Source organism: Dermacentor silvarum, chromosome 10, assembly GCF_013339745.2.
Source record: "Dermacentor silvarum isolate Dsil-2018 chromosome 10, BIME_Dsil_1.4, whole genome shotgun sequence".
In the NCBI taxonomy this organism is placed as follows: Eukaryota; Metazoa; Arthropoda; class Arachnida; order Ixodida; family Ixodidae; genus Dermacentor; species Dermacentor silvarum.
This window is the reverse complement of record NC_051163.1, coordinates 19,462,525-19,486,297: the sequence shown is the minus strand read 5'-3', so window position 1 is coordinate 19,486,297 and position 23,773 is coordinate 19,462,525. Positions and strand designations below refer to the sequence as shown.

At 45.1% G+C, this 23,773-nt stretch overlaps 1 protein-coding gene across 5 annotated transcripts in view; it reads left to right on the top strand.

Moving 5' to 3' along the window:
- LOC119466031 (uncharacterized) overlaps positions 1–21,234 on the top strand; it is a 64,621-nt gene extending 43,387 nt beyond the window's left edge. The window contains exons 1-6 of one of the 5 annotated variants that reach the window (XM_049657325.1): positions 8,404–9,450; positions 13,289–13,411; positions 14,864–14,963; positions 15,870–16,112; positions 17,177–17,230; positions 19,191–21,233. In XM_049657325.1, coding sequence (XP_049513282.1) covers positions 13,319–13,411; positions 14,864–14,963; positions 15,870–16,112; positions 17,177–17,230; positions 19,191–19,255 — 555 coding nt within the window. In that variant the 5' untranslated portion in view covers positions 8,404–9,450; positions 13,289–13,318 and the 3' untranslated portion in view covers positions 19,256–21,233. Of the gene's footprint in view, positions 1–8,403; positions 9,451–13,288; positions 13,412–14,863; positions 14,964–15,869; positions 16,113–17,176; positions 17,231–19,190 lie in introns of those variants that run through there. The other 4 variants (XM_037726525.2, XM_049657322.1, XM_049657323.1 and 1 more) reach the window with 4 other exon arrangements.
- The last annotated feature ends 2,539 nt before the right edge of the window (positions 21,235–23,773 follow it).

The following is a 23,773-nucleotide window of genomic DNA, read 5'->3' as shown; positions in this document are numbered from 1 at the left end:
AAGGAAGCTAAAAAAAAAAAAAATTATCCGCACTGACCTAGGCCACTCGTAGATGCGTGCAGCGACATGCGACTGAGTAGCGAAACAGCAGTCCAAAGTCCAACCGACTGCACCGTGTTTGCGTTTCTTTCTATATCTGCAACGCTGCAGCTTGCGTACGCGTAGGCAGCGCGCCAATTATCCTTGCCGGCTTTGCGCTGACCAAACAGCGCTAAGTGAAAGTTCAATATGCACCAAATGCAGGATAAAGTTTGTCGACAAACATTTTCCAAGCTTGACCCTGACTCGATCGACGCGCGCGAACTTGACAAATGTAGTATTACATGATCATAATGAGAGGCCCGCAGATATTCCGCACAGGCTTCGAGAAATACTTGGCTCGCGGTTGCTTTCTGCACGGCTTTCTCAACTCTTAAGCAATATATATACACATGTATATATTGACACGTATACATGTTTATCTTTTACCGGTGGCCGCTTTCCACCGGCTAACAAATCTTAAACGTTATCGCTCGGCGCAGGACGCGCCTGCATGTTTCCGAAGTTTCTCGAAGGTTATCGATACTTCTATCCGTTGTCTGTTGTCACCGACGCTTACGTAATCCGATAGTATGACCGACGCGAATGGTCTAGAACTTTCTGGAAGATACGCGGGCACCAGGGAATAATCTGGAACCTTCGATGACTCATGTATAAAAGCCGACGCGTTTCGCCGCTGATCAGATTTCAGACGATCGCTGACTGTGTTTGCCGCTATCGTTGTGCTTTGAGTGTAGCTTGCTTTTGTGGGCACAGGTTCGCCCAGTAAACAATCAGTTTCGTCATACACAGTTTTACGACTGTTTTCTTCACTGTCACTACTACGTGACAATATTCTTACTGTCTATTGAGCATATTGACAGTGTATCGGCCCATGAATGCGAACAAAATTTGTTTTTGTATACGTAATAATGCGTAGAGAATGCTAATGCGCTCCCCGTGTAATGACATAACGTACAACTGCGCTTGGCACATATATGTATTCATTTGGATGACAAACTACCCGCCGTGGTGCCTTAGTGGAAACGACAATTGCGAAGCTAAGTACGAAGTCGCGGGATCCGACTACGGTGGCCGTACTTTGACGTGGTTGAAATGCAAAAACGCCCGTGCATTGGGTTGAAGAACCCCAGGTGGCGAAAATTAATCAGAAGTCCCCCACTACGGCATGCCTCGTAACCAGACCGTGGTTTTGGCACGTAAAACCCCAGCCTCGCCGTTTATCTCAGGAGGCTCGCCGGTTTTATCAGCCTCGCCGTTTATCTCTGCAGGAGGCTCGTCCTTTACGTCAGGCTTGCCGTTCATGGCAGCGCATTGTGGGGATCGAGGTGCCGTGGAAGTTATTGTTTTGTTACGCAGAACAGAGTTGCGCATACTTGGTCAGCATGCAAGGGTTAAAGGAACCAGTTTTATGGTACTTTCCTTTGTATATACATATGCACAAACATATCCGCCGCGATAGCGACCGACCCAACAGCACCTTGCAGCCACGCCAAACACGGGAAAGTAGGCAGGGTGAGGGATGGGTGAGTAAGCGGGACTTTCGAATAACGAATCCAATACTGCCCAATTCGATTCGGTCTTCGAATGGAATAGTCGCTATTCACAGATGCGAATACTCCTCGAATAGTTTCTGAATGGTTTAAATCAACTGCGCGTGATCTAGCATACAGTTTGAGCAGAAGTGAAATGAAAGCGCTAGCATTCGCATTATCGCGTTAACTAAGGAGCCTTGAGCACGTCAACAAACTGCTTATTTGTTACCAATGTTCTATTTGTGTTTTATTGCGATAGCAATTATATGGACACTCAAAGAGGATTTCTGCCGTCGCCGTCGCCGTGAGCTTCCGTATGAAGTCAACGGCGATAAAATCGTCGCCGCGCGCCGGACTGCTGTATGTGCGAGTGAAAGGGCACGAGGGACGCGCGCTTTCACGGCGAGCGAAGGCCCAGCGGAGAACAAACGCGCGTTCTGTGCCGTGCTCCCTGAAGGGCTGCAGAATTAAGCGTCTCTTTCCTCCTTTACAATCACCATATATATAGAGCAAACTCGACTTCTGCCGTCGCGCGAAAGGCCGTTGGGGGACGGGAGGGAGGGAGGGGAGGCGACGTTTAGCTGCGGCACCAAATGCGTATTTATATAAAAACGTTGCGAGGCGAGAAGGTGGTAAAGACTTCCGACGCTGCTCGACGAGTTTCCCCGTTCTGATCTCGTCGAAAACCTCCGAGCCGCCCCCAGAGGCCTTGGCAACAGTCACCAACGCCGTGCGCGTTCGGTGCGAACGCTGGCAGAACGCCAACGGCGTCGACAACAGTTCTGCGCGTTGCTGGTGCTGCTGCACGTCCAAGTTTATACAGCTGATAAAACTGCTATCGTGACTCCGTATAGCTCTCTACTAAGTTGCTATCGCAATTGATGCTTCGCCTTTCGGGTGAAACTGCGACATTTTTTTAAAAATAAACAACGCTTCATAAAGTGCAGTGTGACGACAGAAGCTTGCTAACGTCCTGAATTATATGCTAGGTAGAGGTGGGTAAATGCCTTTATTGTGCGTTTTCCTCCCTCACCCTCAAGGTGCAAGAAACATCCTCGTCTCACCCTCATCCTCATGTTGAAGAAATTAAACACCCTCCCTCACTTTCGTCCTCACCTATAACCTATAAAACAATATCCGCCCTCCTCCACCCTCACGCTGAAAAGACTACCATCCTTCTCTTACCTTCCGTTTTATACAATTTCAAATAAACCATTTACTGGACCCGCGAACTTAGTTTAAAACACTGATTGTCTAATGTCATTCCTATTGGCAAGGCGTGCCATACTGCTTTGCTTTTAGGCGCTTGACGATGTTAGATACGGACCCTTTCCCAGAATCACCCAAGTTTCCCCACCACCTTAAACGGTCGTCGTGCTCCAATTATGGTGCACCGAGGCGCGTCAACCACGCTACCGGACCCGTCAGACTGGTTGGCGACTCCTACCTCACGCACCGGACGTCGAGCTATTGTCTCTCCCCCTGCTTGACTCTTCCCAAAAGTGGAACGGGAGGCTGGCACGGTTCCAGGAAGAAAGCTATGGTCGAGTGCAAAGCGGTTTTGCAGCTCTGGAGGGCCGTTCCGAGAACGTCCCGTCTCCTTCAGCCGAGCGCTTCCAGGCGAGGAGGCAAAACCGGAGGTAAATCAGCCATCGGACAATGAAGCCCTCGGAGCGTCCCCATTGGCCGAATATGACGGCACTTGCAAGGGCCAATACCAGGGGTGGAAAATGACGACACCTGAGCTGGCTCGACGATTGGCCAAAAATGACGGGACCCCAAGAGACCGAAGGGGTTAAAAGAGCGACAAATCGAGGAGAGAGGAGAGTCTCTTCTTGCCACGGGCCGCAGCGTCCGATATGCTGCCGGCCGTCGATCACTGTTTTATTGTTCATTACTTTGTATTTTAATCACTGTACATAATGTAAATAAACCTCCTGTTTCTCCCAAGTCCGCCTCAACGTCCCCCAACTCCCGCAACCAACGCCAACCAGATATAATAACTGGTGGCAGCGATAAGGATGAACCTTCGACGGAAGCAAAGATCCAATAACTGGTGGCAGCGATAGGGATGAACCTTCGATCGAAGAAGAATGAGCCTTCGACAAAAGGAGTCCTGAGAGCGAACAGCGAAGGAACTGGGAGCAACGAAGAAGTATGAGCCTTCGACCCAGGGATTCCAGCTGAACAACTCGGAACAACGACAGCGACGAACCTTCGACCAAAGTCCGAAGAAACTGGGAACATCGAAGAAGAATGAGCCTTCGACCCAGGGAGTCCCGAGGAACTGGGAACAGCGGACGGATGGACGAGATGGCGTGGTGCTGCATCCATGGGTGAGCGCGTGGTTTTTTCCTTTGATTCGCCAGACTTCAAATATTGTGTGTTTATTTTGATTGTTCTGGGAATCGGCATTTGTAGCATATTTTGAGTTTGCACAAATTAAGGAAACAGTTCTAACCACCAGTCGGGGCAGCTACCATGGATCTCATTAGAAGGTTGACGAGGGCAGACTTGCTGTTGGTGTGCGAGGATTTGGGAGTTGAGGCGGAAGAAACAATGGAAAGGCCAGCTATCGAGCAGGCAATAATAGATAGTGGCTTTGATGATGAAAGCATTGAGATTGCTTGGGACGTAGTACAGCGCGAGAATCAGGAACGCGAGCGTGAGCGTCAAATACAAGAGCGCGACAGGGAACGCGAGCAAGAATGGCAAGAACTCGAACGTCGAGAACGAGAGCTTGACAGTGAACGCGAGCGAGAACGGCAAGAGCACGAAAGGGTAATGGCAGCCTTGAACAAAAAGATTCAAGCGTTGATCGAACAAAGACAACAGCAGCCAAAAAAATCTGTAGGTAGTAATGAGCGAAAGTGTGAGGAACTCGCTAGCAGATTTTCGTCAAAAGCCGAAGAGAAGAGTAGCTCATATGAGATTAGCAGCACGTTCATTAGTGAACAGAAAGTGTTTTATGCTAACGATGCCTTAGTGGCAACAAAGGCCGTTGAAGGCCGTAGTAAGAGCGACGAGGTGCTGTGCCATCAGAGCACTGTAGAGACAGCTAGGCCAGCTGTGAATGAATTGGCACAGTCACCGTGTGTGTACGTCGCAAGTCATGTTAACAAGGTCGTTAACGAAATAGTGAATGCTGCTGACCCGACAGTCACGAGCACCCATGTCGAGTCAGGACTGAGTGCCGTAGCGCAGTGCAGGATGGACGATGTAGTTGAGGGTAGACCGCAAGAGTGCGAGCTGAGTAGCTCAAGGTCAGACAACTGCATTGTTCAGGGATCAGTTAAGCTGTCCGCCAGTCCAGATAGCCAAATGAGCGAGAATCGTTCAGACTGTGCGAGTGAGACAGCGATCGAGACCGCAGTATTATGTGTCGATGCACAGCGGGAACTGGACAGTGTAGTAGCGCGCAGTTCGCAGGAATGCGAGTTGCGTAGCTCGAGTAAAGCCTGCTGCATTGTTCCAGAGTCGGTCGAGCTGTCCGCCAGTCAAGGCAAAGAGAGAGATGATTTAATGGATAATCACTCTGACTGTGCGGATGAGACAGTGATCCGGGCCGACGAGATGTGTAACGGCCAGCACGAGGCGCGAGCAGATGGCTCAGAAAAGAGCACTAGGAAAAGGCGCCGTAGAAAGAAGCCTTGTAAATATCGGAATGCGGCGAAGAGTGTGAGGCCGCCTAAGAAAGTGACAAGAGTCAAACAGCATCAGCGGGGCGCAAATAAAAGAAGGGTGCGAACGCCGTTGAAACGTTTTCCATTAAAGCGCGTCCGGGCCACCGCAGAAAACGAGACAGGGAAGCGTGTTCGGTGCGGAAAAAGGGCAAGGGGCAAGTAGTGTCCCAGTCATTCCGTCGATCTTTTCGGGGTGCAGCACGCATTCCAAGAAAGCGCAAGGTGGCAGGACGAGAGGAGGTTGCAAGGAGACGCGACGCGGTCGGACGAGGTCTTGGCCAAAGCGTGTCGCTGGGACGCAAGTTGACAGGGGACCGTGACGTCTCTAAAGAGCTGATGGGCGGTCAGGCCTTTTGTTGTCACTGGTTAGCTAGACTAGCTTTCAGCGCGCGACCACCTCGAGTTAGGCTCAAAAATAGTTTTTGGTGTGAGATTCCCGGAACGCCAGGAAAAAGAAAGGTTCCGTAGAAGCAAACATTCTGTTTTGCTTGTTTGTTTTTGAGCTTTGACAAATTTCGCGATTTGAGTTAGAGTTTCTTTCAAAATGTAAGTTAGGAGCTTTGTTTATTTTTTAGTTTGAAAAGCTCCGTAGTTTGAAAGATGCGCTTTGAGTTAAGCGTTAGTTGCGCGAAATAATCATTCAATTAGTGTTTAGGCTTTTTTTGTGTGTGTGTGTGAGCGACCTGAAGCGTCTAGGTCATTTGTTAAAAGCCGATAGTAACGCGCGTGTGTATCAATTGACTTTGGTTAAAAGTATAAGTTTCTATCTTTTAAGGTTAAGCGCGTTAGTTTTCCATAATGGCATAATTTGCATTGAGAAGCGTTGGTACGATACCACTTAGCACATGTCCAGTGCGGACAGAAGGAACCAGAACTTTTGTGACTGGGTCGCTCGTGTGTGTTGAGGGCGGCAGTGTTCTGAGTTTTCTATTAAGCGTGCGTGGAATTAGTTAATAGCAGACGAGGTTTCTTTTAAAGGTTCTTGTGAGTGCGTAAATTACGGAAGTTTAATTTTGTTGTTCACTTAAGATATGTCCTGTGGGGACGAAAGGAAGAAACCTGCCTGAGCGTTATAAATCGTCTGCTTGAGACGCAAGAAGGCATGGGGAATAGTGCCCCCAAAATTCGAGCGGTTTTGATTATATGTCAATAGATTTGACGAGGCTGTTCAGTGGCACCATTACGTACGATAAGTAGGCCACTGTGATAGAGTATGAACAGGCTGTTCATGAAGTTAGGCGGCATACTGTGTTTTGAAGCATAGGTTATTTGTGGCCTTTGATTGAGCTTTATGTGTTGCCTTCCTTCATTTGAATAACGAGGTATGGCATAGTATTATGGCCTGGAAGTCATCCTCGTAGCATCAAAACTCCGCTTGCCTATGATTAAAATGGTTGTTTCCATTGATTGTTCCGTTTCCTCCCGATTCTTTTGCGACGACAATAGCATTCTGGGCTTGTCGGCATTCGGAGAGGTATGGAAAGCTGTTTAGAAAGGTGGTTGGGACTGCTATGTCAAAATTGGGGGGAAAAAGAACGCAGGGTTGATTTTGATAGAGTAATAGCCTGGCGGGTCGAAGTTGAAGAGCCTGCGCTTGTACGTGGTGCAGCGCTATGTTGTTTCGTCTGTTTGACGTACGTTCTCCAGGATCCAGAAATTCGTCACACGGGGCTCGTCGCCAGTGGACTACAGGCTTCATCAGCGTTCATCATTGCCGGTGAATTGAGTTCACCGGCCATTCCGAACTTCCGGGGCGAGGAGGAGCTGTTAGATACGGACCCTTTCCCGGAATCACCCAAGTTTCCCCACCACCTTAACCGGTCGTCGTGCTCCAATTATGGTGCACCGAGGCGCGTCAACCACGCTACCGGACCCGTCAGACTGGTTGGCGACTCCTACCTCACGCACCGGACGTCGAGCTATTGTCTCTCCCCCTGCTTGACTCTTCCCAAAAGTGGAACGGGAGGCTGGCACGGTTCCAGGAAGAAAGCTATGGTCGAGTGCAAAGCGGTTTTGCAGCTCTGGAGGGCCGTTCCGAGAACGTCCCGTCTCCTTCAGCCGAGCGCTTCCAGGCGAGGAGGCAAAACCGGAGGTAAATCAGCCATCGGACAATGAAGCCCTCGGAGCGTCCCCATTGGCCGAATATGACGGCACTTGCAAGGGCCAATACCAGGGGTGGAAAATGACGACACCTGAGCTGGCTCGACGATTGGCCAAAAATGACGGGACCCCAAGAGACCGAAGGGGTTAAAAGAGCGACAAATCGAGGAGAGAGGAGAGTCTCTTCTTGCCACGGGCCGCAGCGTCCGATATGCTGCCGGCCGTCGATCACTGTTTTATTGTTCATTACTTTGTATTTTAATCACTGTACATAATGTAAATAAACCTCCTGTTTCTCCCAAGTCCGCCTCAACGTCCCCCAACTCCCGCAACCAACGCCAACCAGATATAATAACTGGTGGCAGCGATAAGGATGAACCTTCGACGGAAGCAAAGATCCAATAACGAAATAGCCGGAGCTCACTCAGACTCGCTCACAGATTATTATTATTATTATTATTATTATTATTATTATTATTATTATTATTATTATTATTATTATTATTATTATTATTATTATTATTATTATTATTATTATTATTATTATTATTATTATTATTATTATTATTATTATTATTATCGCTTCGAGCTCACTCGGACTGAGACTCGCCGAAATTATACTCAGCCAGGTTCATCTCGGATTCAAGCTCACCAGAACTATAATCAGCAAACTCACTCAACTCACGAAAATTCTACTCAGCCGGACTCACTCAATCAGACCCAGAAAGGTCTCCTTGGCCCACAGATGTCACCAACTCACTTGCTCTTAAATTGAACATATCAATGAGAAAAATGCCTTCATAGCAGGCTAATATATAGGCAATGTAGAGCGATTACAAACGCCAATAATTTAGAAAACAGTATGCACGAGGAAACTTCCTTATTTCTTGTTCATCCCGATGTCTTGTAAGGACCAAATAATCACGCTTGACTTTGGCAGTGCTGGATTTACGTCGCCTAAAGGTAAAACGTGCAAAAGGCATCTAAAGAATATGCAAATTCTTATTTTTTTGCGCATGCGTGCGGTGTGGTGCGCACACGGTTTTGTTTTGTGGCGCATGCGCATTTTTGGCAGTTCGGGATAAATCACAGACCGTTCTTTCTAGCACTGTGCAATAAATGAAGGCTTGCCTCGTAAACAAAAGATTTTCCTGCTGGAATTGTGCGCAAGTTAGCTTCACTGTACGTAATGCCATTTATCCACGATTTACTATGGAACCGCTCGATGTAATGCGTTTTGAGGTGTGAGACATAACGCTATAGGTACTGAGAATTTTCCTACGTCCTTTTCGGTCCACGAAATCACCTGTGGTTTCTTCTTTCATACTATACAGGGTGTCCCAACTATCATGCACCAAGATTTCAAAAAAATTGCGTTACTCTAAGAAAACCTAGTGCATATTGTTTCCAGTACAGTGGAGTAGCCGCCAGTAATTTCTTTCGTTACGAATATTCAATTAGGTCATTGTAATTAATTATCTAACTCGAGAAGTACTGTCCTAATTATCAAAGTGTCAATGAGAAAATTGTAGAGCAACACGAAAAACTCCCGATACAGCTTTCAGTTGCTCAATACGTGCTGCATAGTAGTGTCTTTCCAAGCGTGAAAGAAGCCGGCGAATACTTGCAAATGCCGCGCGACTCGACGCACTTTGTACTTACTTGTTGCTGACTGGAAAATAACATTGGTAGAGATATGTGTCATTAGCAGTTCTCAAGGTGAGGGAAACAGCTACGGACGGTATCGGCACTCTTACTGTGCGGTTGCTATAGCGACCAAGTGTAAGAGATAAAAGGAAAGCCATGCCCGCGCAGCGTCAATGCGATAAGGGGGACAATAGGCGAGCCTACTTACTAGCTTGAAAGCAAACAACTGCTCCGACTCACATAGCTTGTGACAAAGTCGTGTTCCTTTCAAGGAAGTGAGGCGATTGCTACCGGTGACTATTTGACGCGGACCTCATTTCAGCTTTTTGTTTTGAGTGTTTGCGGGCCGAGAATCGCCAGTGTGCGCGAGTCCACGGACAGTTTCTCACCAGGCACTCCTAACCGGTCCCCGAACGCCCGCAAGCTGCAACAACTTCTGTTCACAGGTATTACAGCGAAGCCGTGTACGGCTAGCCGATTCGTCCGTCCGTCACCTGAACGCAGAAACTATCATCATCAGTAATGACTCGCGCGTCGTCGTCTTCTTGCACAGCATGCTCGCAGGCGCCCCTCGCGGCAACCGCGCGAACGCGCTCGTGCCACTGCTCCCGCGTTCGTCGTCGTCGTCTGCTTCCACAGCTGGTCGCATTGCCGCTAATCATTCCAGCGTAAAATTTCACTTCTCTTCTGTCGTCGTAATGGGGAGGCCGCGTTTACGGGGGTGTGAGTCATTGCTTAAAGGGGGTACGAACCATTAATTGTCTTACGTGACGGACAGATTTAATGTCCAATCGCAAGCGGCAACGGCGGACTGCGGGGCATTCCATCAGTGACGTCGTTTTCTGCGTCGCAGCCGAACGTGTGTGTAACCTCATTAAGAAGCACAAAGCCGTAACCAATGATTGAGAAATACTTTAATGTACCGTGGGGATTAACCTATAGCGATGAATACCGGGGTCGCAAGTTTCAGCTTCGCTGGTTAACCATCTGTACACGGAGTGCTTGGGCGTTGATTTTTGCTTACTGCTTAGACTGTGTGGCCATGTGTGTACAGTCTTGTACTGACCACGCCAACGCTAATTGCGACAAATGTGCGGCGTTGGAGACTGCGGAACCCATTTCGTTGAAATAGCCAGGTTGTAGAAATGAAAGGGCTCGTTATTTCAGTAGAATGAGCTCTGACTCCTCGAGATACCGCCATATCTATAGAAACATGCTAGGACCCATGACATTTCCTTCGAAGAAATTGCGTAAAGCTGTGTTCTTTTCTCATTCCAACATGTATTTGCTTAATTGACAAGCTCTGACATATTTACACCAGCATAATTCCGTTTGCCTCGCCTGTACGTACCATGATCACATATTATCGCGTTGTAGTGGCGGTGCAGAAAAACTTTGCACTGCCAAACCTGCTAGTCACGAATTAGGCATTAGGCCTGAACTTACGCTTAAAAAAAAAAAAAAAAAAAAAAAAAAAAAAAAAAAAAAAAAAAAAAAAAAAACACGATTGACACTCAAAGCAGAACAGTAGCGGCGAGCACAGGTCGTCGTTCGTCAAAATCTGATCTACGGGTAAAGTGCGTCGACTATTGATCGCGTAATCGATGGCGTTCGCGTAAGCTGTTGTATTTATTTATTTATTTATTTATTTATTTATTTATTTATTTATTTATTTATTTATTTATTTATTTATTTATTTATTTATTTATTTATTTATTTATTTATTTATTTATTTATTTATTTTTATGTAGCACTTTTAACACGTTTATGTAGCACGTACGGAGCAACAGAAAGCTGTATCGGTAGTTTTTCATATCGCTCTACAATTTTCGCATTGACACTTTGATAATTAGGGCAGTACTTCTCGAGTTAGATAATTACAGTTAGCTATTTAAATCTCCGCAACGAAAAAATTACTGGCGGCTACTCCACTGCACTGGAAACAATACGCACTAGGTTTGCTTCGCGTAACGCCGTTCCTCTTTTTTAAAATCGTGCTGCGTGATAGCTGGGGCACCATGTATGTGATATGCAATAATATGCACCAGCATTTTGCAGCCTATGCTCGTCAATGAAATTGGACGGTAGTTTTCAGGGAATTCTCGCTACCACGTTTGTACACAGGTACCACTTTAGCAATTTTCCAGCCCGAGGGGAGGTGGTCTGATGATGACTGGCGGAAAATATAAAAATTGTGCTAGATACCGGAGTTGTGTTTTTTAAAACATTAGAGGTAACACTATCGACCCCTGAAGAGTCAGATATATTAAGGTTATTAATGGGACATACCATCTTCAGTAATATCGATGGGTTCCATGTGTTAATTGGCAGTCGAAATCTGTGACTTCAGAAATGAGTGAAATGTCTTCATTTGTGAATATGGACGAAAAAAAAAACGTGTTAAAGCCCGCGGAACATTCACTATCAGTAAGCGAAACTTGATTCTCACCAACTAACGAAACATGGTATGAACCGCGATCAGGTGTTATTGCCTGCCAATATTTTGGGGAGTTGGACTTGAAAAGGGAGGGTAGATTGTGAGAACAATATTTATCTTTAGCCTCACTTACAGCTGAGCAGTAAGCTTTCAAACATAGGTTATAGCTATCTGTCTCAAGCCACGGGCGAGCGTGTAAGCTTCGCATTCGCGTACAACCTTTTCTTCTTATTAAGATTCTTAGTCTTCGAAGGTACTGGGCGAACCGTGGGTTCGTTTTATCACCTATTTTTATTAGCGGGATGTACTTTTCTAGTAATGAGCGCAGGTTTTCCTTGAAAAGAAGTCAGTTTTCGTTAATTTACCGAACAGAAAACGAAGGTAACAAAGAGTGAGAAAGAAACGTCTCAAGTTCCTCATTCATTTTCTTGTAGTCGCCTTTGTTATAGTCACGGATAGTTTTCTTGGTGACGCTTGTAAACTACAAGGGGACGTTAAGAGTAAGCATAAGAAACTTATGATCACTAAAGCCATCTAATAAGTAAGCGACTTCACCAAAAGTTGCAGGGGCGCTAGTAAGAACTAAGTTTAAAATGTTAATGCCGCGGGTGGATTGGGCAACCATTTGCAATAAATTATAATCCAAGGTTAAAGAAATAAATTCAGTTGGCAATCTACAGGATGATGATAGATTATTCCAGTCAATCAGTGGAAAATTGAAGTATCCAAGGAACCAAATGATATCAGCCTGACAGATGTTAATTGCTGTTTTTTAATGCTATATTGCGCAGTTGAACGAGAAAGCACCGATTCGAATCGGGAGGGCGATAACAGCCTCCAATCAACACTTTGTGGTTATTGTAATAGGTACTCTACGTATACGATCTCAATACAAGAATTGGTGTTAGCAACGTGCGATTTAATTATTCTTTTGAAGCCCAAGAATACGCCACCACCTCTTTTTCCAGTGCGCGCGCTCACACCTGTATATGTTAAAAGAGTTATCGCGGATAAAGATTTCATTATCGGTTATTAGTGAGAACAACAATTTCATAATTGCAGTTGTCAAGAAACGAGGCAAAATCGTCGCGTTGCCGCTTAGGTAGCAGGCTTCTAATACTTGCGAATGATAGTGATTATGATGGCGCAATTGTATAAGTGACTGACCTTAGACAGTTCGGATTGCACGGTGTTGTTTGTAGCTATCTGCTACGAAGCAATACGGCTTTACGGGTGTTGTCAAAAACATAAATTGTATCCTCAATGCGCATTCGGTCAATAGAAAGGCTAAAACGCGTGGCTTCTGCCTTAGCAAATGCAATCAACTGCCTTCTTGTCTCCCGTGTATACAGTTGGTGAAAAATCTTCGCTGATAGAGAAGCTAGGCCCCGTAAGTTTCGTGCAGAAGACACAATGCTTCCTTTGCTTTCAAAAAAAGTAATTTTTAGCTATAACAGGCCTTTTCTTGTCTTCCGCATACTTTCCTAACCTACGAACTCTTTTAAACTGAGCAGCCGACATTACGATGCCCAATTTTTGGGAGCAGAATTTGATAACCTTTTGTTATGAAGCAGCCCCGTACTTGAGAAGATGCCGGTCTACGCTGCGATCGTGAGCTTGACGCAGTTATCGCAGTAAATGAGTTCGAAGCCTAATAATTTTTTGAAACCCGCCGATGTATCATTTTCTTTCCAAAATACACGACTGTGGCTCTTCATTCTTCATGAGGAAAAAGCTCTTCATTCTCTGTTGTTGTATTTAAATTAAAGCGCGCTTCCTCAGTGAGCAAGGAGACATTTTCCCCCCACTACACATTCCATTTACATCGTTTCCTCTGTTTCCGCTAGCCTGGAGAAGGAACAACGGCTGAGGCGGCAATGAACACCACTTCCAAAGAGCCACGAGGTGGCGAGGCTCCTTCCGAGGCCGAGGAACCAGCCGATGGAAGCCCGTGGATTCGACAGAAAAAGGTATTAAATTGTCGTGGCTGCGTCCATTGAATTCGCCTATAAATGTTCTATCTAACCACCAAGGCACCGGAAGTGCCACCTCTGGACGACGGCGAATTCCGCCATCGTGTTAGTTCTGATTGGTCCAGAAGGCTCAAGGCTGCTGTGGGCCTCTTTCATTGGCTCGAAGTACGACTATTACAGAGTTTGAAAACATGGCGGAATTCGCCACAGCACTCTAGAGTAGCGCTAGAGTGTACTGGATTGCTATACTCGCGGACAACTTTCTGTGGCAATGAAGGGAAAGCTACGGGCGCGTGGATGCTGCACATGTGTTACCGCGCCGAGTAGTCCGGCAGCGTTTGTGACAGTGCTTTTGGTTGCTCGGAACGGACGCTGAGTCGACGCAGCTTTCACGTGCGACTGTTTCGCGTTTGCCAAGACGTGGAAGGGAAAAGCTGCAAAATAAGTAAACTTTTACGCTCAGTGGTGTGTTCCGTCTTATTTAACTGCTGCTAATAAGCTGTTTATGTTTTTTCTTGCCCAGCCTAAACCAACGTGGATTAAAACGCGGGACTCTTTTCAGAAGCGCTCTCACTTGTGCGCGCTTTGCCTATGTAGCTTTCATTGCCACAAAAAGTTGTCCGCGAGTATAGTACACTCTAGTAGCACCTCGGGTAAAGACCGACAAAGAGTTACCGGGTAACTCAGTGAGGTAGGCAAACATATAGAGATAAGCTCTCTCGCCGCGCCCCAACGTATTGAATGGGCGCGCGATAACGCAGTCAGGTGGGTCTTCGCTCGTGATTTGACGCGCGTCGCGCGACACATGATTCTGACGCCGCACGGCTTCTCCGATAACCCGGTTTCTCGCAAACGCTGATATGCTTGCGGAGAAAGCTGAAACACTAGAAATGTTTACGAGCGTTTTGCGAGCCTAAGGTGGTGAAATGCGTACGAGCGTGTGTGTATGTGGTTATACGCGCAATTTCAGTCTGTCGAGTGGAGTCAAGTGTTAACCCGAAGGGTCATTTACCTATACAACCGAAATATATATATTTTTAAAATCTTTAGTGTTCCTCTTAGCCATGAGTCGGACACAGGCTTGACGTAAACACATAGGTTGCTGGGGATACTATACTTTTCATAACGTATTTCCTACAATGACAAGTATAAAAGCTAATCCCTTTTAAATCCCCCCCCCCCCCCCCCCCCCCCCAAGAAAAAAAAAAGAAATCTTGAGTTTTAAGTGCCCAAAGAACGATTTGATCATGAGACGCCGTAGTGAGGGACTCCGGATTAACTTTTAACGCCTGGGGTTCTTTAACGTGCACCCAATACGTGGTACACCGGCGTTCTTGCATTTCACCCATATCGAATTGCGGCTTTTAACGCATGCTTTATTATTGTAAAATTGATTTAGCTCTTCTCGTCAATGTCATTAAGTTGCCTTTCTGCGCCACTGTGTTTCAGGTGTGGGTCTACTTGGCGTTGGGTGCTCTGGCTCTGACAGCGATCATCGTGGTACCCGTCTGTGCTGTAACTTTTGGCCGTAAAACCGCACCCGAAAAAGGTTGGTTGCTTTCACATGCGTGCAAATGACAAGGCTGCCGTGTGTTTCTTGCAAACGGTTGCCATCTTGTACACGGGGGCGAGCTAGGTGGGCCAGACAAGGGCTCAAATCGCCACAGCCACGTCCGAAATATCTCCAAAGGCCTGCCAGCACATTTATAAGGTGTCTCTGGTTTCTGCGACAGTGGCCCATTCCCACTCTTCGTATGCTTCACAGCAATACATTTTGTATGCTTGACCGCGTAACAGCACTGCACTGCGGCACCGGTGCATTGCGGCAGAGCCGACTGTAGGGAACCGGCATTATGCAACGCGATAGAAAACACACGTTCAAGAGATTTTCGTCAGTCTTTACCCCTCTTTAGTGAATGAAAAGGATAGCGTACGCCTATGTCCGTGCTATAAAACATCGATAAAAAAAAGTCTGGGCCCCCACGTGCAGTGCGTACAAAATATAAAACTTTATAAGAAGGCGTTTATGCTCCAACTGGCTTTTTTCAACTGTTTGCATAAGCTAATCCAAAAGCCAAGTGTCAGGTTTGAATATGCTGCCGTCGCAATAAAGCGCAACAAACTCACTTCGGCATGACTTCTTCGCCGCGCCAGCCGCAGTCCGTGCTCCGAGCTCGGCTAGGGACGAACGGAGCAAACAACGTTCTCCCGCGTAGTACCTAGGCGAAGACATCGCGAGTACCAAAAGTCCCCACATTTCTTTCCCGCAACCACTGCTTCTCACCCACCATACCCCACCACTACTGACCGCCGCACAGGTGTCAGCAGCCAAAGCTAGACAGTTACAGTGCGATAAGCATTATATGGTCTCTTCCTTTTCCTTCCTTGTTTATATTTAATTATAACAACCAATCGTCATCATCGTTTGCTCACTTACCGTTCTTCCCCTCTACAGGTTACCTTCCCGAGTACAAGAAGTTCCCTGGTCATGAAATATACAGGCCGGGACCGTATGCTGTTCTCAACGACACGGACCTAGAACAGTGCGCTGCGAACTGTTCGACCAACGACGGCTTCGAGTGCCTGCACGTGAAGTTTTGTCCGCACGAAGGAACGCCACTGGGAACCTGTCATTTGTTCCGCGCCAACACCAGGCTACGCTCCCACCTGTCCCACAGCTGCGATATCTACACTCGCGGTATGTCGGCATTTATAAGTAGGCTGCGTCACTATAAATATACATTGCTTGCTATATAAAATTATTAGGGGTGTGAGAATCGTTGCCTTTGAGATTGAGTCGAATACGAATCGAACTGCACCAGAAGCGAGTCGAATCGAGTACGAATCGTATAGTGCTAGAAGCGAATCAAATCGAATACCTTTTTTTGCCGAATAATTAATTGCGAACAACGTACAGGTGCTTCTCATTAATGTCAAACAATTTTCACATCCCGGTATTCCCAACATTAGAGAGTAATTTCTAATGCGTTATTTTACTTCCGATAGCAAGGTTTACGCTTCGTGTTTCTTGCATAGGTAGGGGGCTTCTATTTAAATACATAGGAGCGGAAGAATTGTTTTTCTTAGCAACCACTGCACCAATATTCATGAAGATTGTTTCATTTCGAATTTTTTTAATCTAGTGACTCTAAGAAGCAAATTATCGATTTAGTTCCGCAAAGATGTTTACCAATAATTGTTTAAAAGTTTACAACTAACTCAGCAATAAAAAAACAAATGACAATTTTGTAAACTGCACCTAATAATAAATCTAAAGCAGACAAAACTGGTGTATTATACACCGCTCTGAAATATACCAATAATTTGCGAGTAGAACTTTTACAAAACACTCGTAAACATTGCAATAAACTCAGGTAAGCTGTAAATTCATATATTAAATTTGTTCGCATTGGACGCTGCAACAGATGCAATTTATAGATTTGCATCTGCAATTATAGAATTGCGGTTTAATTCACCGATTCCGGACCTCAAAGATGTACGACTGCGATGTACGTAATATGCCAACGCATTTCTCTCGCAGTTACCACTAAATCGCCACTGATAATTTTTTAAATATTGAAATTCAATACATTTTTCTTGTCCTACAGACATAGGCACGCAGGAGGGTCAAAATAACTAAACTGCACGAAACACGTTCGGCAAATGTGTAGGCACATCAGCATAAAATGGAACAAGAATGACTGCTCATTATAATCAAGACAATGTTTGTAAACAGCATGTCATTTTATTTCCGCTATGCAGGAGACCCTGCAGAGATTGGCATTCCACACGGAGGCGCATCATCTCTCAAGACAGGTACGACTACCACTGCTACGCTAATAACCTTGTCTTTCCACTTCCGTCGGCTCTGAAGAATGCGGTGGGCGCGTGCGGCAGATCAAAAGGTTCCCTTAAAAAAAAAAGTCGCAGTTTCGCCCGCAAGGCGAAGCATCGATTGCGATAGCAAATTAGTGGACATCTATACGAAGTAAGGATAGTAGTTTTATCGGCCGTATAGACTTGTAAACATAGACATACTGACTAAATGAACAAGCATGGTGTCACGCGCGCACAGGCAAACATGAACGCATCTCACTCGATGACCTCGGAAACTCGCTGTCAAAACGCTGGAGTGAGGAAGCGCGGTGGCAGCAGCGAGCAAATTGACCTTCGTGCTGCTTCTCGCATCAACGCTAACCAAGCCGCGAAAATAAAGCGCACGGCGGACTGTGTCCCCGACGCAGACGGCTTTCAAGATACAGCGGCCCGGACGCGCGGCCGCCCGGGCCGCCCGGAGTAGAACGCGCCCCCTCCGTACACCCTGCCCTAGGAGCGTTGCGCACGACGGAAGACTGCGCGCTTCCTTCCCACTTTCCTCCGTTGCGTGCGAGAGATTGAGCCGCGATCGCCGGCTCACCCTCGCATGCTTGATGATGCCGTCATACCGACTAACTCAGATCCAGACACTTGTTCACTAAGGTAGAGAGTTGTAGCTTGTCCGCCCGACCTATAGTTACTGTAAAGGGAGCCTATACAGTTACTCTAGCCCGACCTAAGCCCGACCGCGTTGGCGGCGCCATCTTGTGAAGTAGCAGAGTTTAACCAGAGAGGACGAGGAGCTGTTATTGCAGTGATCATCCATATCATATACTGTTGCTGTAGAGTGTCGGCGGCGTGGTAATTGCCAACACGCAGTTCGTTTTTATTTTCATTCGACGAGGACACCATATGTAACGCAAGAAGGTTTCTAATGCGTTATATATACAAAGCATCACAATTAAAGTGTCGCTACCAAAGTTGTTACAGTCGGCTACGTATCCGGTAAACCGTTATTCAGTGAACTGTGAAGGGCAATAACTATACGGGGAGAAGCTAAACGTCAGTCTTCCAACTGTATTATTTTTATTAGTTTTTTTTTCTGTTTCTTGCCGATCTGTCGCGCTCTGATGCAACCGCCTTGACTGCCCATCCACACGCATTTATTTGCTTAGGGGCGCTAGAAAATGTGTAAAACAATGAAGGCAACAAGATGGATTATTATTATTATTATTATTATTATTATTATTATTATTATTATTATTATTATTATATTATTATTATTATTATTATTATTATATTATTATTATTATTATTATTATTCTCGCTGAAGCGGTAAAATAAGAAATCCTGCATAGGCAAGTCGTTGCTACCAATGCCTTGGTGCCAGCACTTGGGACATGGTCACTGCATTATACAGAGACTTCAAAGTTAAGATAACGCTGATTTTAATAAAAATGCGACACTAGTACGCAAAAAAGGTAGAAGTTGCGTTCAGATCCACGCCCCTGAATGCGAAATTGACTGAGTGCCCAATTTCATGATCAGTATCTCGGCAAAGAAGCACTCCAGGCAAATCAAAGTGAAGTTGACTTCAAGTACGATCGCCTTAAAGTTGTCGCGAAAATTGTGTATTCGCCAATCACCAAAGCGGTAAAATCGCCAGTGCAAGCAAATTTTGCGTAGCTAGCGTAGCGTTTTTCATAAAATTACTAATATATATATATATATATATATATATATAGAGAGAGAGAGAGAGAGAGAGGGGTGTGCGCGTATGTGCGTTTGTGTACATGTGAATGGTTGTTACTATATGCATGCGTGCTGTAGTAGATACCAGAGCCAGATGTCGCCATCGGCTAAATTATGCACACATCTGTCTCCAATTTTCCGGTATTCCGTAAGCTTTTACCCTTTTACCGAAAGGCTAATATTTCCAACTTTCTCTTCTTTTGCGTAGGATTTGGCGGAAGACTGTCCTGGATTCTCTTGTGCCTGGTTTTGGCCAAGATTTTCGTTGCCTGACAATGACATGACCGCGCCTCGACAGTGGAGCCACCTGCTGGAAAAGTATGGGCATCGTCACTGCGAGGACCCGCTTACCCTCAATCAGCTTCAGTCGGCACCCTTGCGCACGTCATGCTCGGAAGAATACTCCGCGTTTTGTGCCGGAAGCTCACAAGTGATCTGGGACAGTATTGCTACGTCAGTCTCTGCGCTAAGTGAGAACAGCAAAGATCCGGGCTTTTTGTTGTCCTTGCATGTCCTCTCCAAAATGGCAGAAACTGAATATACTCAATGGGCCGGGAATATGGCAGTATAGTGCGGAACAGAAAAGACAGAGGAAACGTATATACGGATATGTGCGTTCAAAAGTGACCAGATTTGCAAGGGCTGAAAATTGAAAGAAAAACTTCGGGGCAAGCAAAGGAGAAAATATACGAAAAATGACTTACCGAAAACTTTGTTTGCAAGATTTGCAATTCTGTTGTAGTGTCGGCTCACTTTTTCCTCGTTGTATTGCACTGCGCATTATAAAGTTTCTACCAAATCGTAGGTCTCGTGTTCAAGAGGCATTTTACCAGATCTGCAACAGTACTGTGTCTGTTTTTGTGTCTGTACTGCACGACGGGGTGTTCATCCCGAGTGTACATTCGTATTCATGTCTGTATATAAAAAGAGGCTCCGAATAAACTCCAGCCAAATCGTGTATTGAACGTTAATTTATAGTGCTTGGCCGAGTTGGTAGTTAATCATAATGTCATGTCTCCGGTTCGCGCACTCCATTTTTACACGCTAGTTGGTTGGGCCTCTTTACAAATATATAACTGCCAACTCGTACATCGCGCTGTTTTGTTTTGCTATAGCTCTTGGGCGAGAGCCACCTCTCTCGACGGTGATATATCACATAATACCCCTGTGATCACATCTCAAGCAGTATATACTTGTACTGTGAAACACTGTTCCTTGCTAGAGAGGTCTGCTAATAAACTAACGCTTTTTTTTTTTTCATCGGCAATGTGGGCTGCCCCGAATCGCAGAGCTGTGGGCAGTACAGCAGCACTCTGCATTCTCATTCCACTTAAGATTCCAGCTATAATTGAAAGATTTTTGCTAATGTTTAACTATTTTTGCTAATGTTTTTGCTACTGAACTAAATTGAATGGTGTTCCGCATAAAATCTCAAGGCATATGAAATAGCGCTCGAAATATTTGATTTTTTAAAAACTTTTTTAATACACATAGCAATAAATATGCGGGACTGTGTTTGTTCCAGTGAAATAGCTTCTATTATCCGGAACAGTGTTTCATATACCTGTAACATTTATCCGAAACATTGTTTTGCACCCCTCTACCTGGAACATAGGGAGAAAAGGCAGGTGCAACAATATTTATTTATTTATTTATTTAAACATATACTACAGGCCCAAAGGGCATTGAGTAAGGGGGGTTTAGACTTTACTATGAAATCACAAGCAAACTCGTAAGGAACAAGGTTACAAAGCAAGTTTAGTGCACAGTCGTTGGTTCCCATTGCCATAAGTGCATCCGATAGTTGCTTCTGCGTTCTGTTGAGCAGGGTATTGCTCTGTCTGCCAGCTATATGATTCGATCATTCATTCACCCATTGGTCAAAAGAATGCAAGCTTTTGCTTTAAAGAAGGACAGGATGTGCAAGAGCTAGAACATTTACTCAACTTATCTATGTCTGTTAGCATACCAATGCCTACCGCCCTGAAAGGCACCGTGTAGTGTGTGTTCGTTTTAGATTTTTGTGGGGATAGGTTACAAGTTCAAGTAGTGCACAAGTTCACAAGTTCCTGCATTTGCTATGATAAATCAGCATTTGTGCAGAGTATATATATGCTGGAGAGTTGGTGAATTCTGTAGTTTTGCGAGTTTTTTTTTTACAGGTATTTGTACACATTGTGCGGCGCGTGAAATTGCCTGCGGTGATCACTGCCACGTTTCGCTCAACACAGTGATGTCAATACTGTCAATAAAATGTTTACAAAAAAAAAAGCAAATGCCTTTTGGTACTGCATGTTTCTTTGCGCGTGTGATCGCGATGCACACTAGTCACTCTGGTGCTGCGTCTCTGGCGCAATTTTCCTCATGCAACACTCCGATTCACGTGGTCTATATATACCGCCTCAAAGCAACACTATGAGGCACGCTGTAGTGGAGCCTCCGTTATAATTTTGACCAATCGGTCAAAATTATTCCAACTGGACAAAAGAAATTTGTTTGTTGATAGTTCAGCACCTTGTCCGTCATGTCTTAACTCTTTTCGCATTGTGTAATTTCGCGCCTACAGTTTTCAAGTATGGATTACCAACACGCCCAGCTAACGGATTCTCTTGAAGCGAGCAATGCGGAGGAAGGTTAATGGAAATAGACTTTACAAAAAAAATCGCCTATGGCAGATAGAACAATTCTAATCCTTGAACTGGATTTCTCGAAGATGCGGAAATTGCTTGCACGACAAATCGAAATGCACAAATGACTAGCAAAATTTCCATAATTACGTTATTAACTAATTATGGCACATATTCCAATTTACTAATAAATTCAAATGCGCGAATGAATAATTAAAACAGTATTGATAATTAGGTCTTTATTAATAACTTCACGGCGCTTATTGCAATTTACTCATTGTCAGTGAGTTCGCAAGGCGTAGTCCACTCGGAAGGCATTCTCCCGATGTTGCTAGTTTCCAAAATGTAGTGCTGTTTCACTCGCTAACAAAACGCTATTGCATGCATTAGAGCAAAAATAACTGAAACGACAATTTATTTGGTCACACACTTTGGGGAATTAACATTGCAATACTTCCAATAGTGGTGTCATATCCTCTAGAATTCGTTACTATAGTGAACACGCCTAGCGAATTTACCGGCTATAATTCGTAAACTGAAGCACGTGCCGTAAGGTAATTACTGAAAAATGTTATTAGTGAGGTTTTGTTATTAGGCGATTCTGCAATTCAATATCTTGTGCATGTACGCCTTTTAGAATATTACGGCTCAAGGACTAGAATTGTGATATCAATTCTGTGTAGTCTAATACCACGGGCACGCATACGCACGCACACATAAACAAACAAACACAGTATAATGCACGTAGTAAATATTAACCAGCAAACCTGATTACTCCACGCATATAAATTCTAGTTTGGCTAGAAACACATAAATATGTTTCTACCATTTGTAATTAATAAAACCTGTTCCACAAAAGACGAAAAGGCTATTGAGGTGATTTCCTCGCAATTATAACGCATTGTTTATAAGGTGAAAACGCATTAAACCCTAACTATACTTCCGAAATAGCGTTAATCATTGTCACTTCAATCTGTTCAACATCAACTATAAAGTTATTACTACCTCGCCTTCGTTGGAAAAATTCTAACAGTCTGAGGTCTTAATTTTGATGACATGTAATCGTAACGAGGTGCTGTTCTTGTATTCCTGCCTTCAGCTTTGTTCTGCTATATAGTGCGCCGTCATATCGATCTCATCAGTTGTGGAATCTTGAGTTGTGTTACAGCTGAAATATCTTGTGGTTTATCCAGTAAAACCTCGTTATCACAAAGTTGAAGGCGGAGGCAAAATTACTTGTTATATCCATCACTTCGTTATATCCATTATTGTGTGTTCTGCAATATCAATCTCTATGGGGATTTCAAGAGAAAGTTCGCTTACTTCGTTATGTACGTTATTTCGTTATAACCAGTTTTGTCATAACGAGGTTTAGATGTACGTGTATTAGCATGCCGAGTATAAGCACTTGCAGCGTTCTCGCTTTTTCTTACGAGTGGTTGCGGTTCCGTGCTATCCGTTCTATTTATGCGCTTACGTATTGCTCGCTGTGGTGTCCAAATTGCGTTCAGCTGCCCAGCACACGGTCATGGGTTCGGCTCTCTGCCGCAGCAGACTCATTTCGGCAGAGGCGGAATGAAAAAGAAACAAAAAGAAGACAAAAGAAAAAAGCTCGTGTAACATGCTTTGAATTACGTTCAAGAACCACAGGAGATCAAAATTAATCCGGAGGCTTAAACGATGGCCTCTCTCATGTCCCCTAGCATTGCTGATAAATGTCATCATTATCAGCAGCCTACGTCCAAATTAAATTACGGGGTTTTACGCGCCAAAACCACGATCTGATCATGAGGCATGTCGTAGTGGAGGACTGCGGAATATTTTGGACCACCTGCGGTTCCTTAATGTGCACCTAAATCCAAGTACACGGGTGTTCTTGCATTTCGTCTCCACCGAAATGCGGCCGCCGTGGCCGGGATTCGATCCCGCGACCTCGTGCTTAGCAGCCCAACACCATAGCCAGTGCAACCACGGCGACTAGCAACCCATGTCCAGTGCAAGACGAAGGCCCTTCCGAGCGATCTCCAATTTGGAACGCACGTAACCCTCTGATTAATCAATCAATCAATCAATCAATCAATCAATCAGCGCATAAGATTTGGTCGCAAACATCTCACTCTGAAACCTTCGTCCGCAAAAACGTCGCGGGTTGGAATCTATGCTA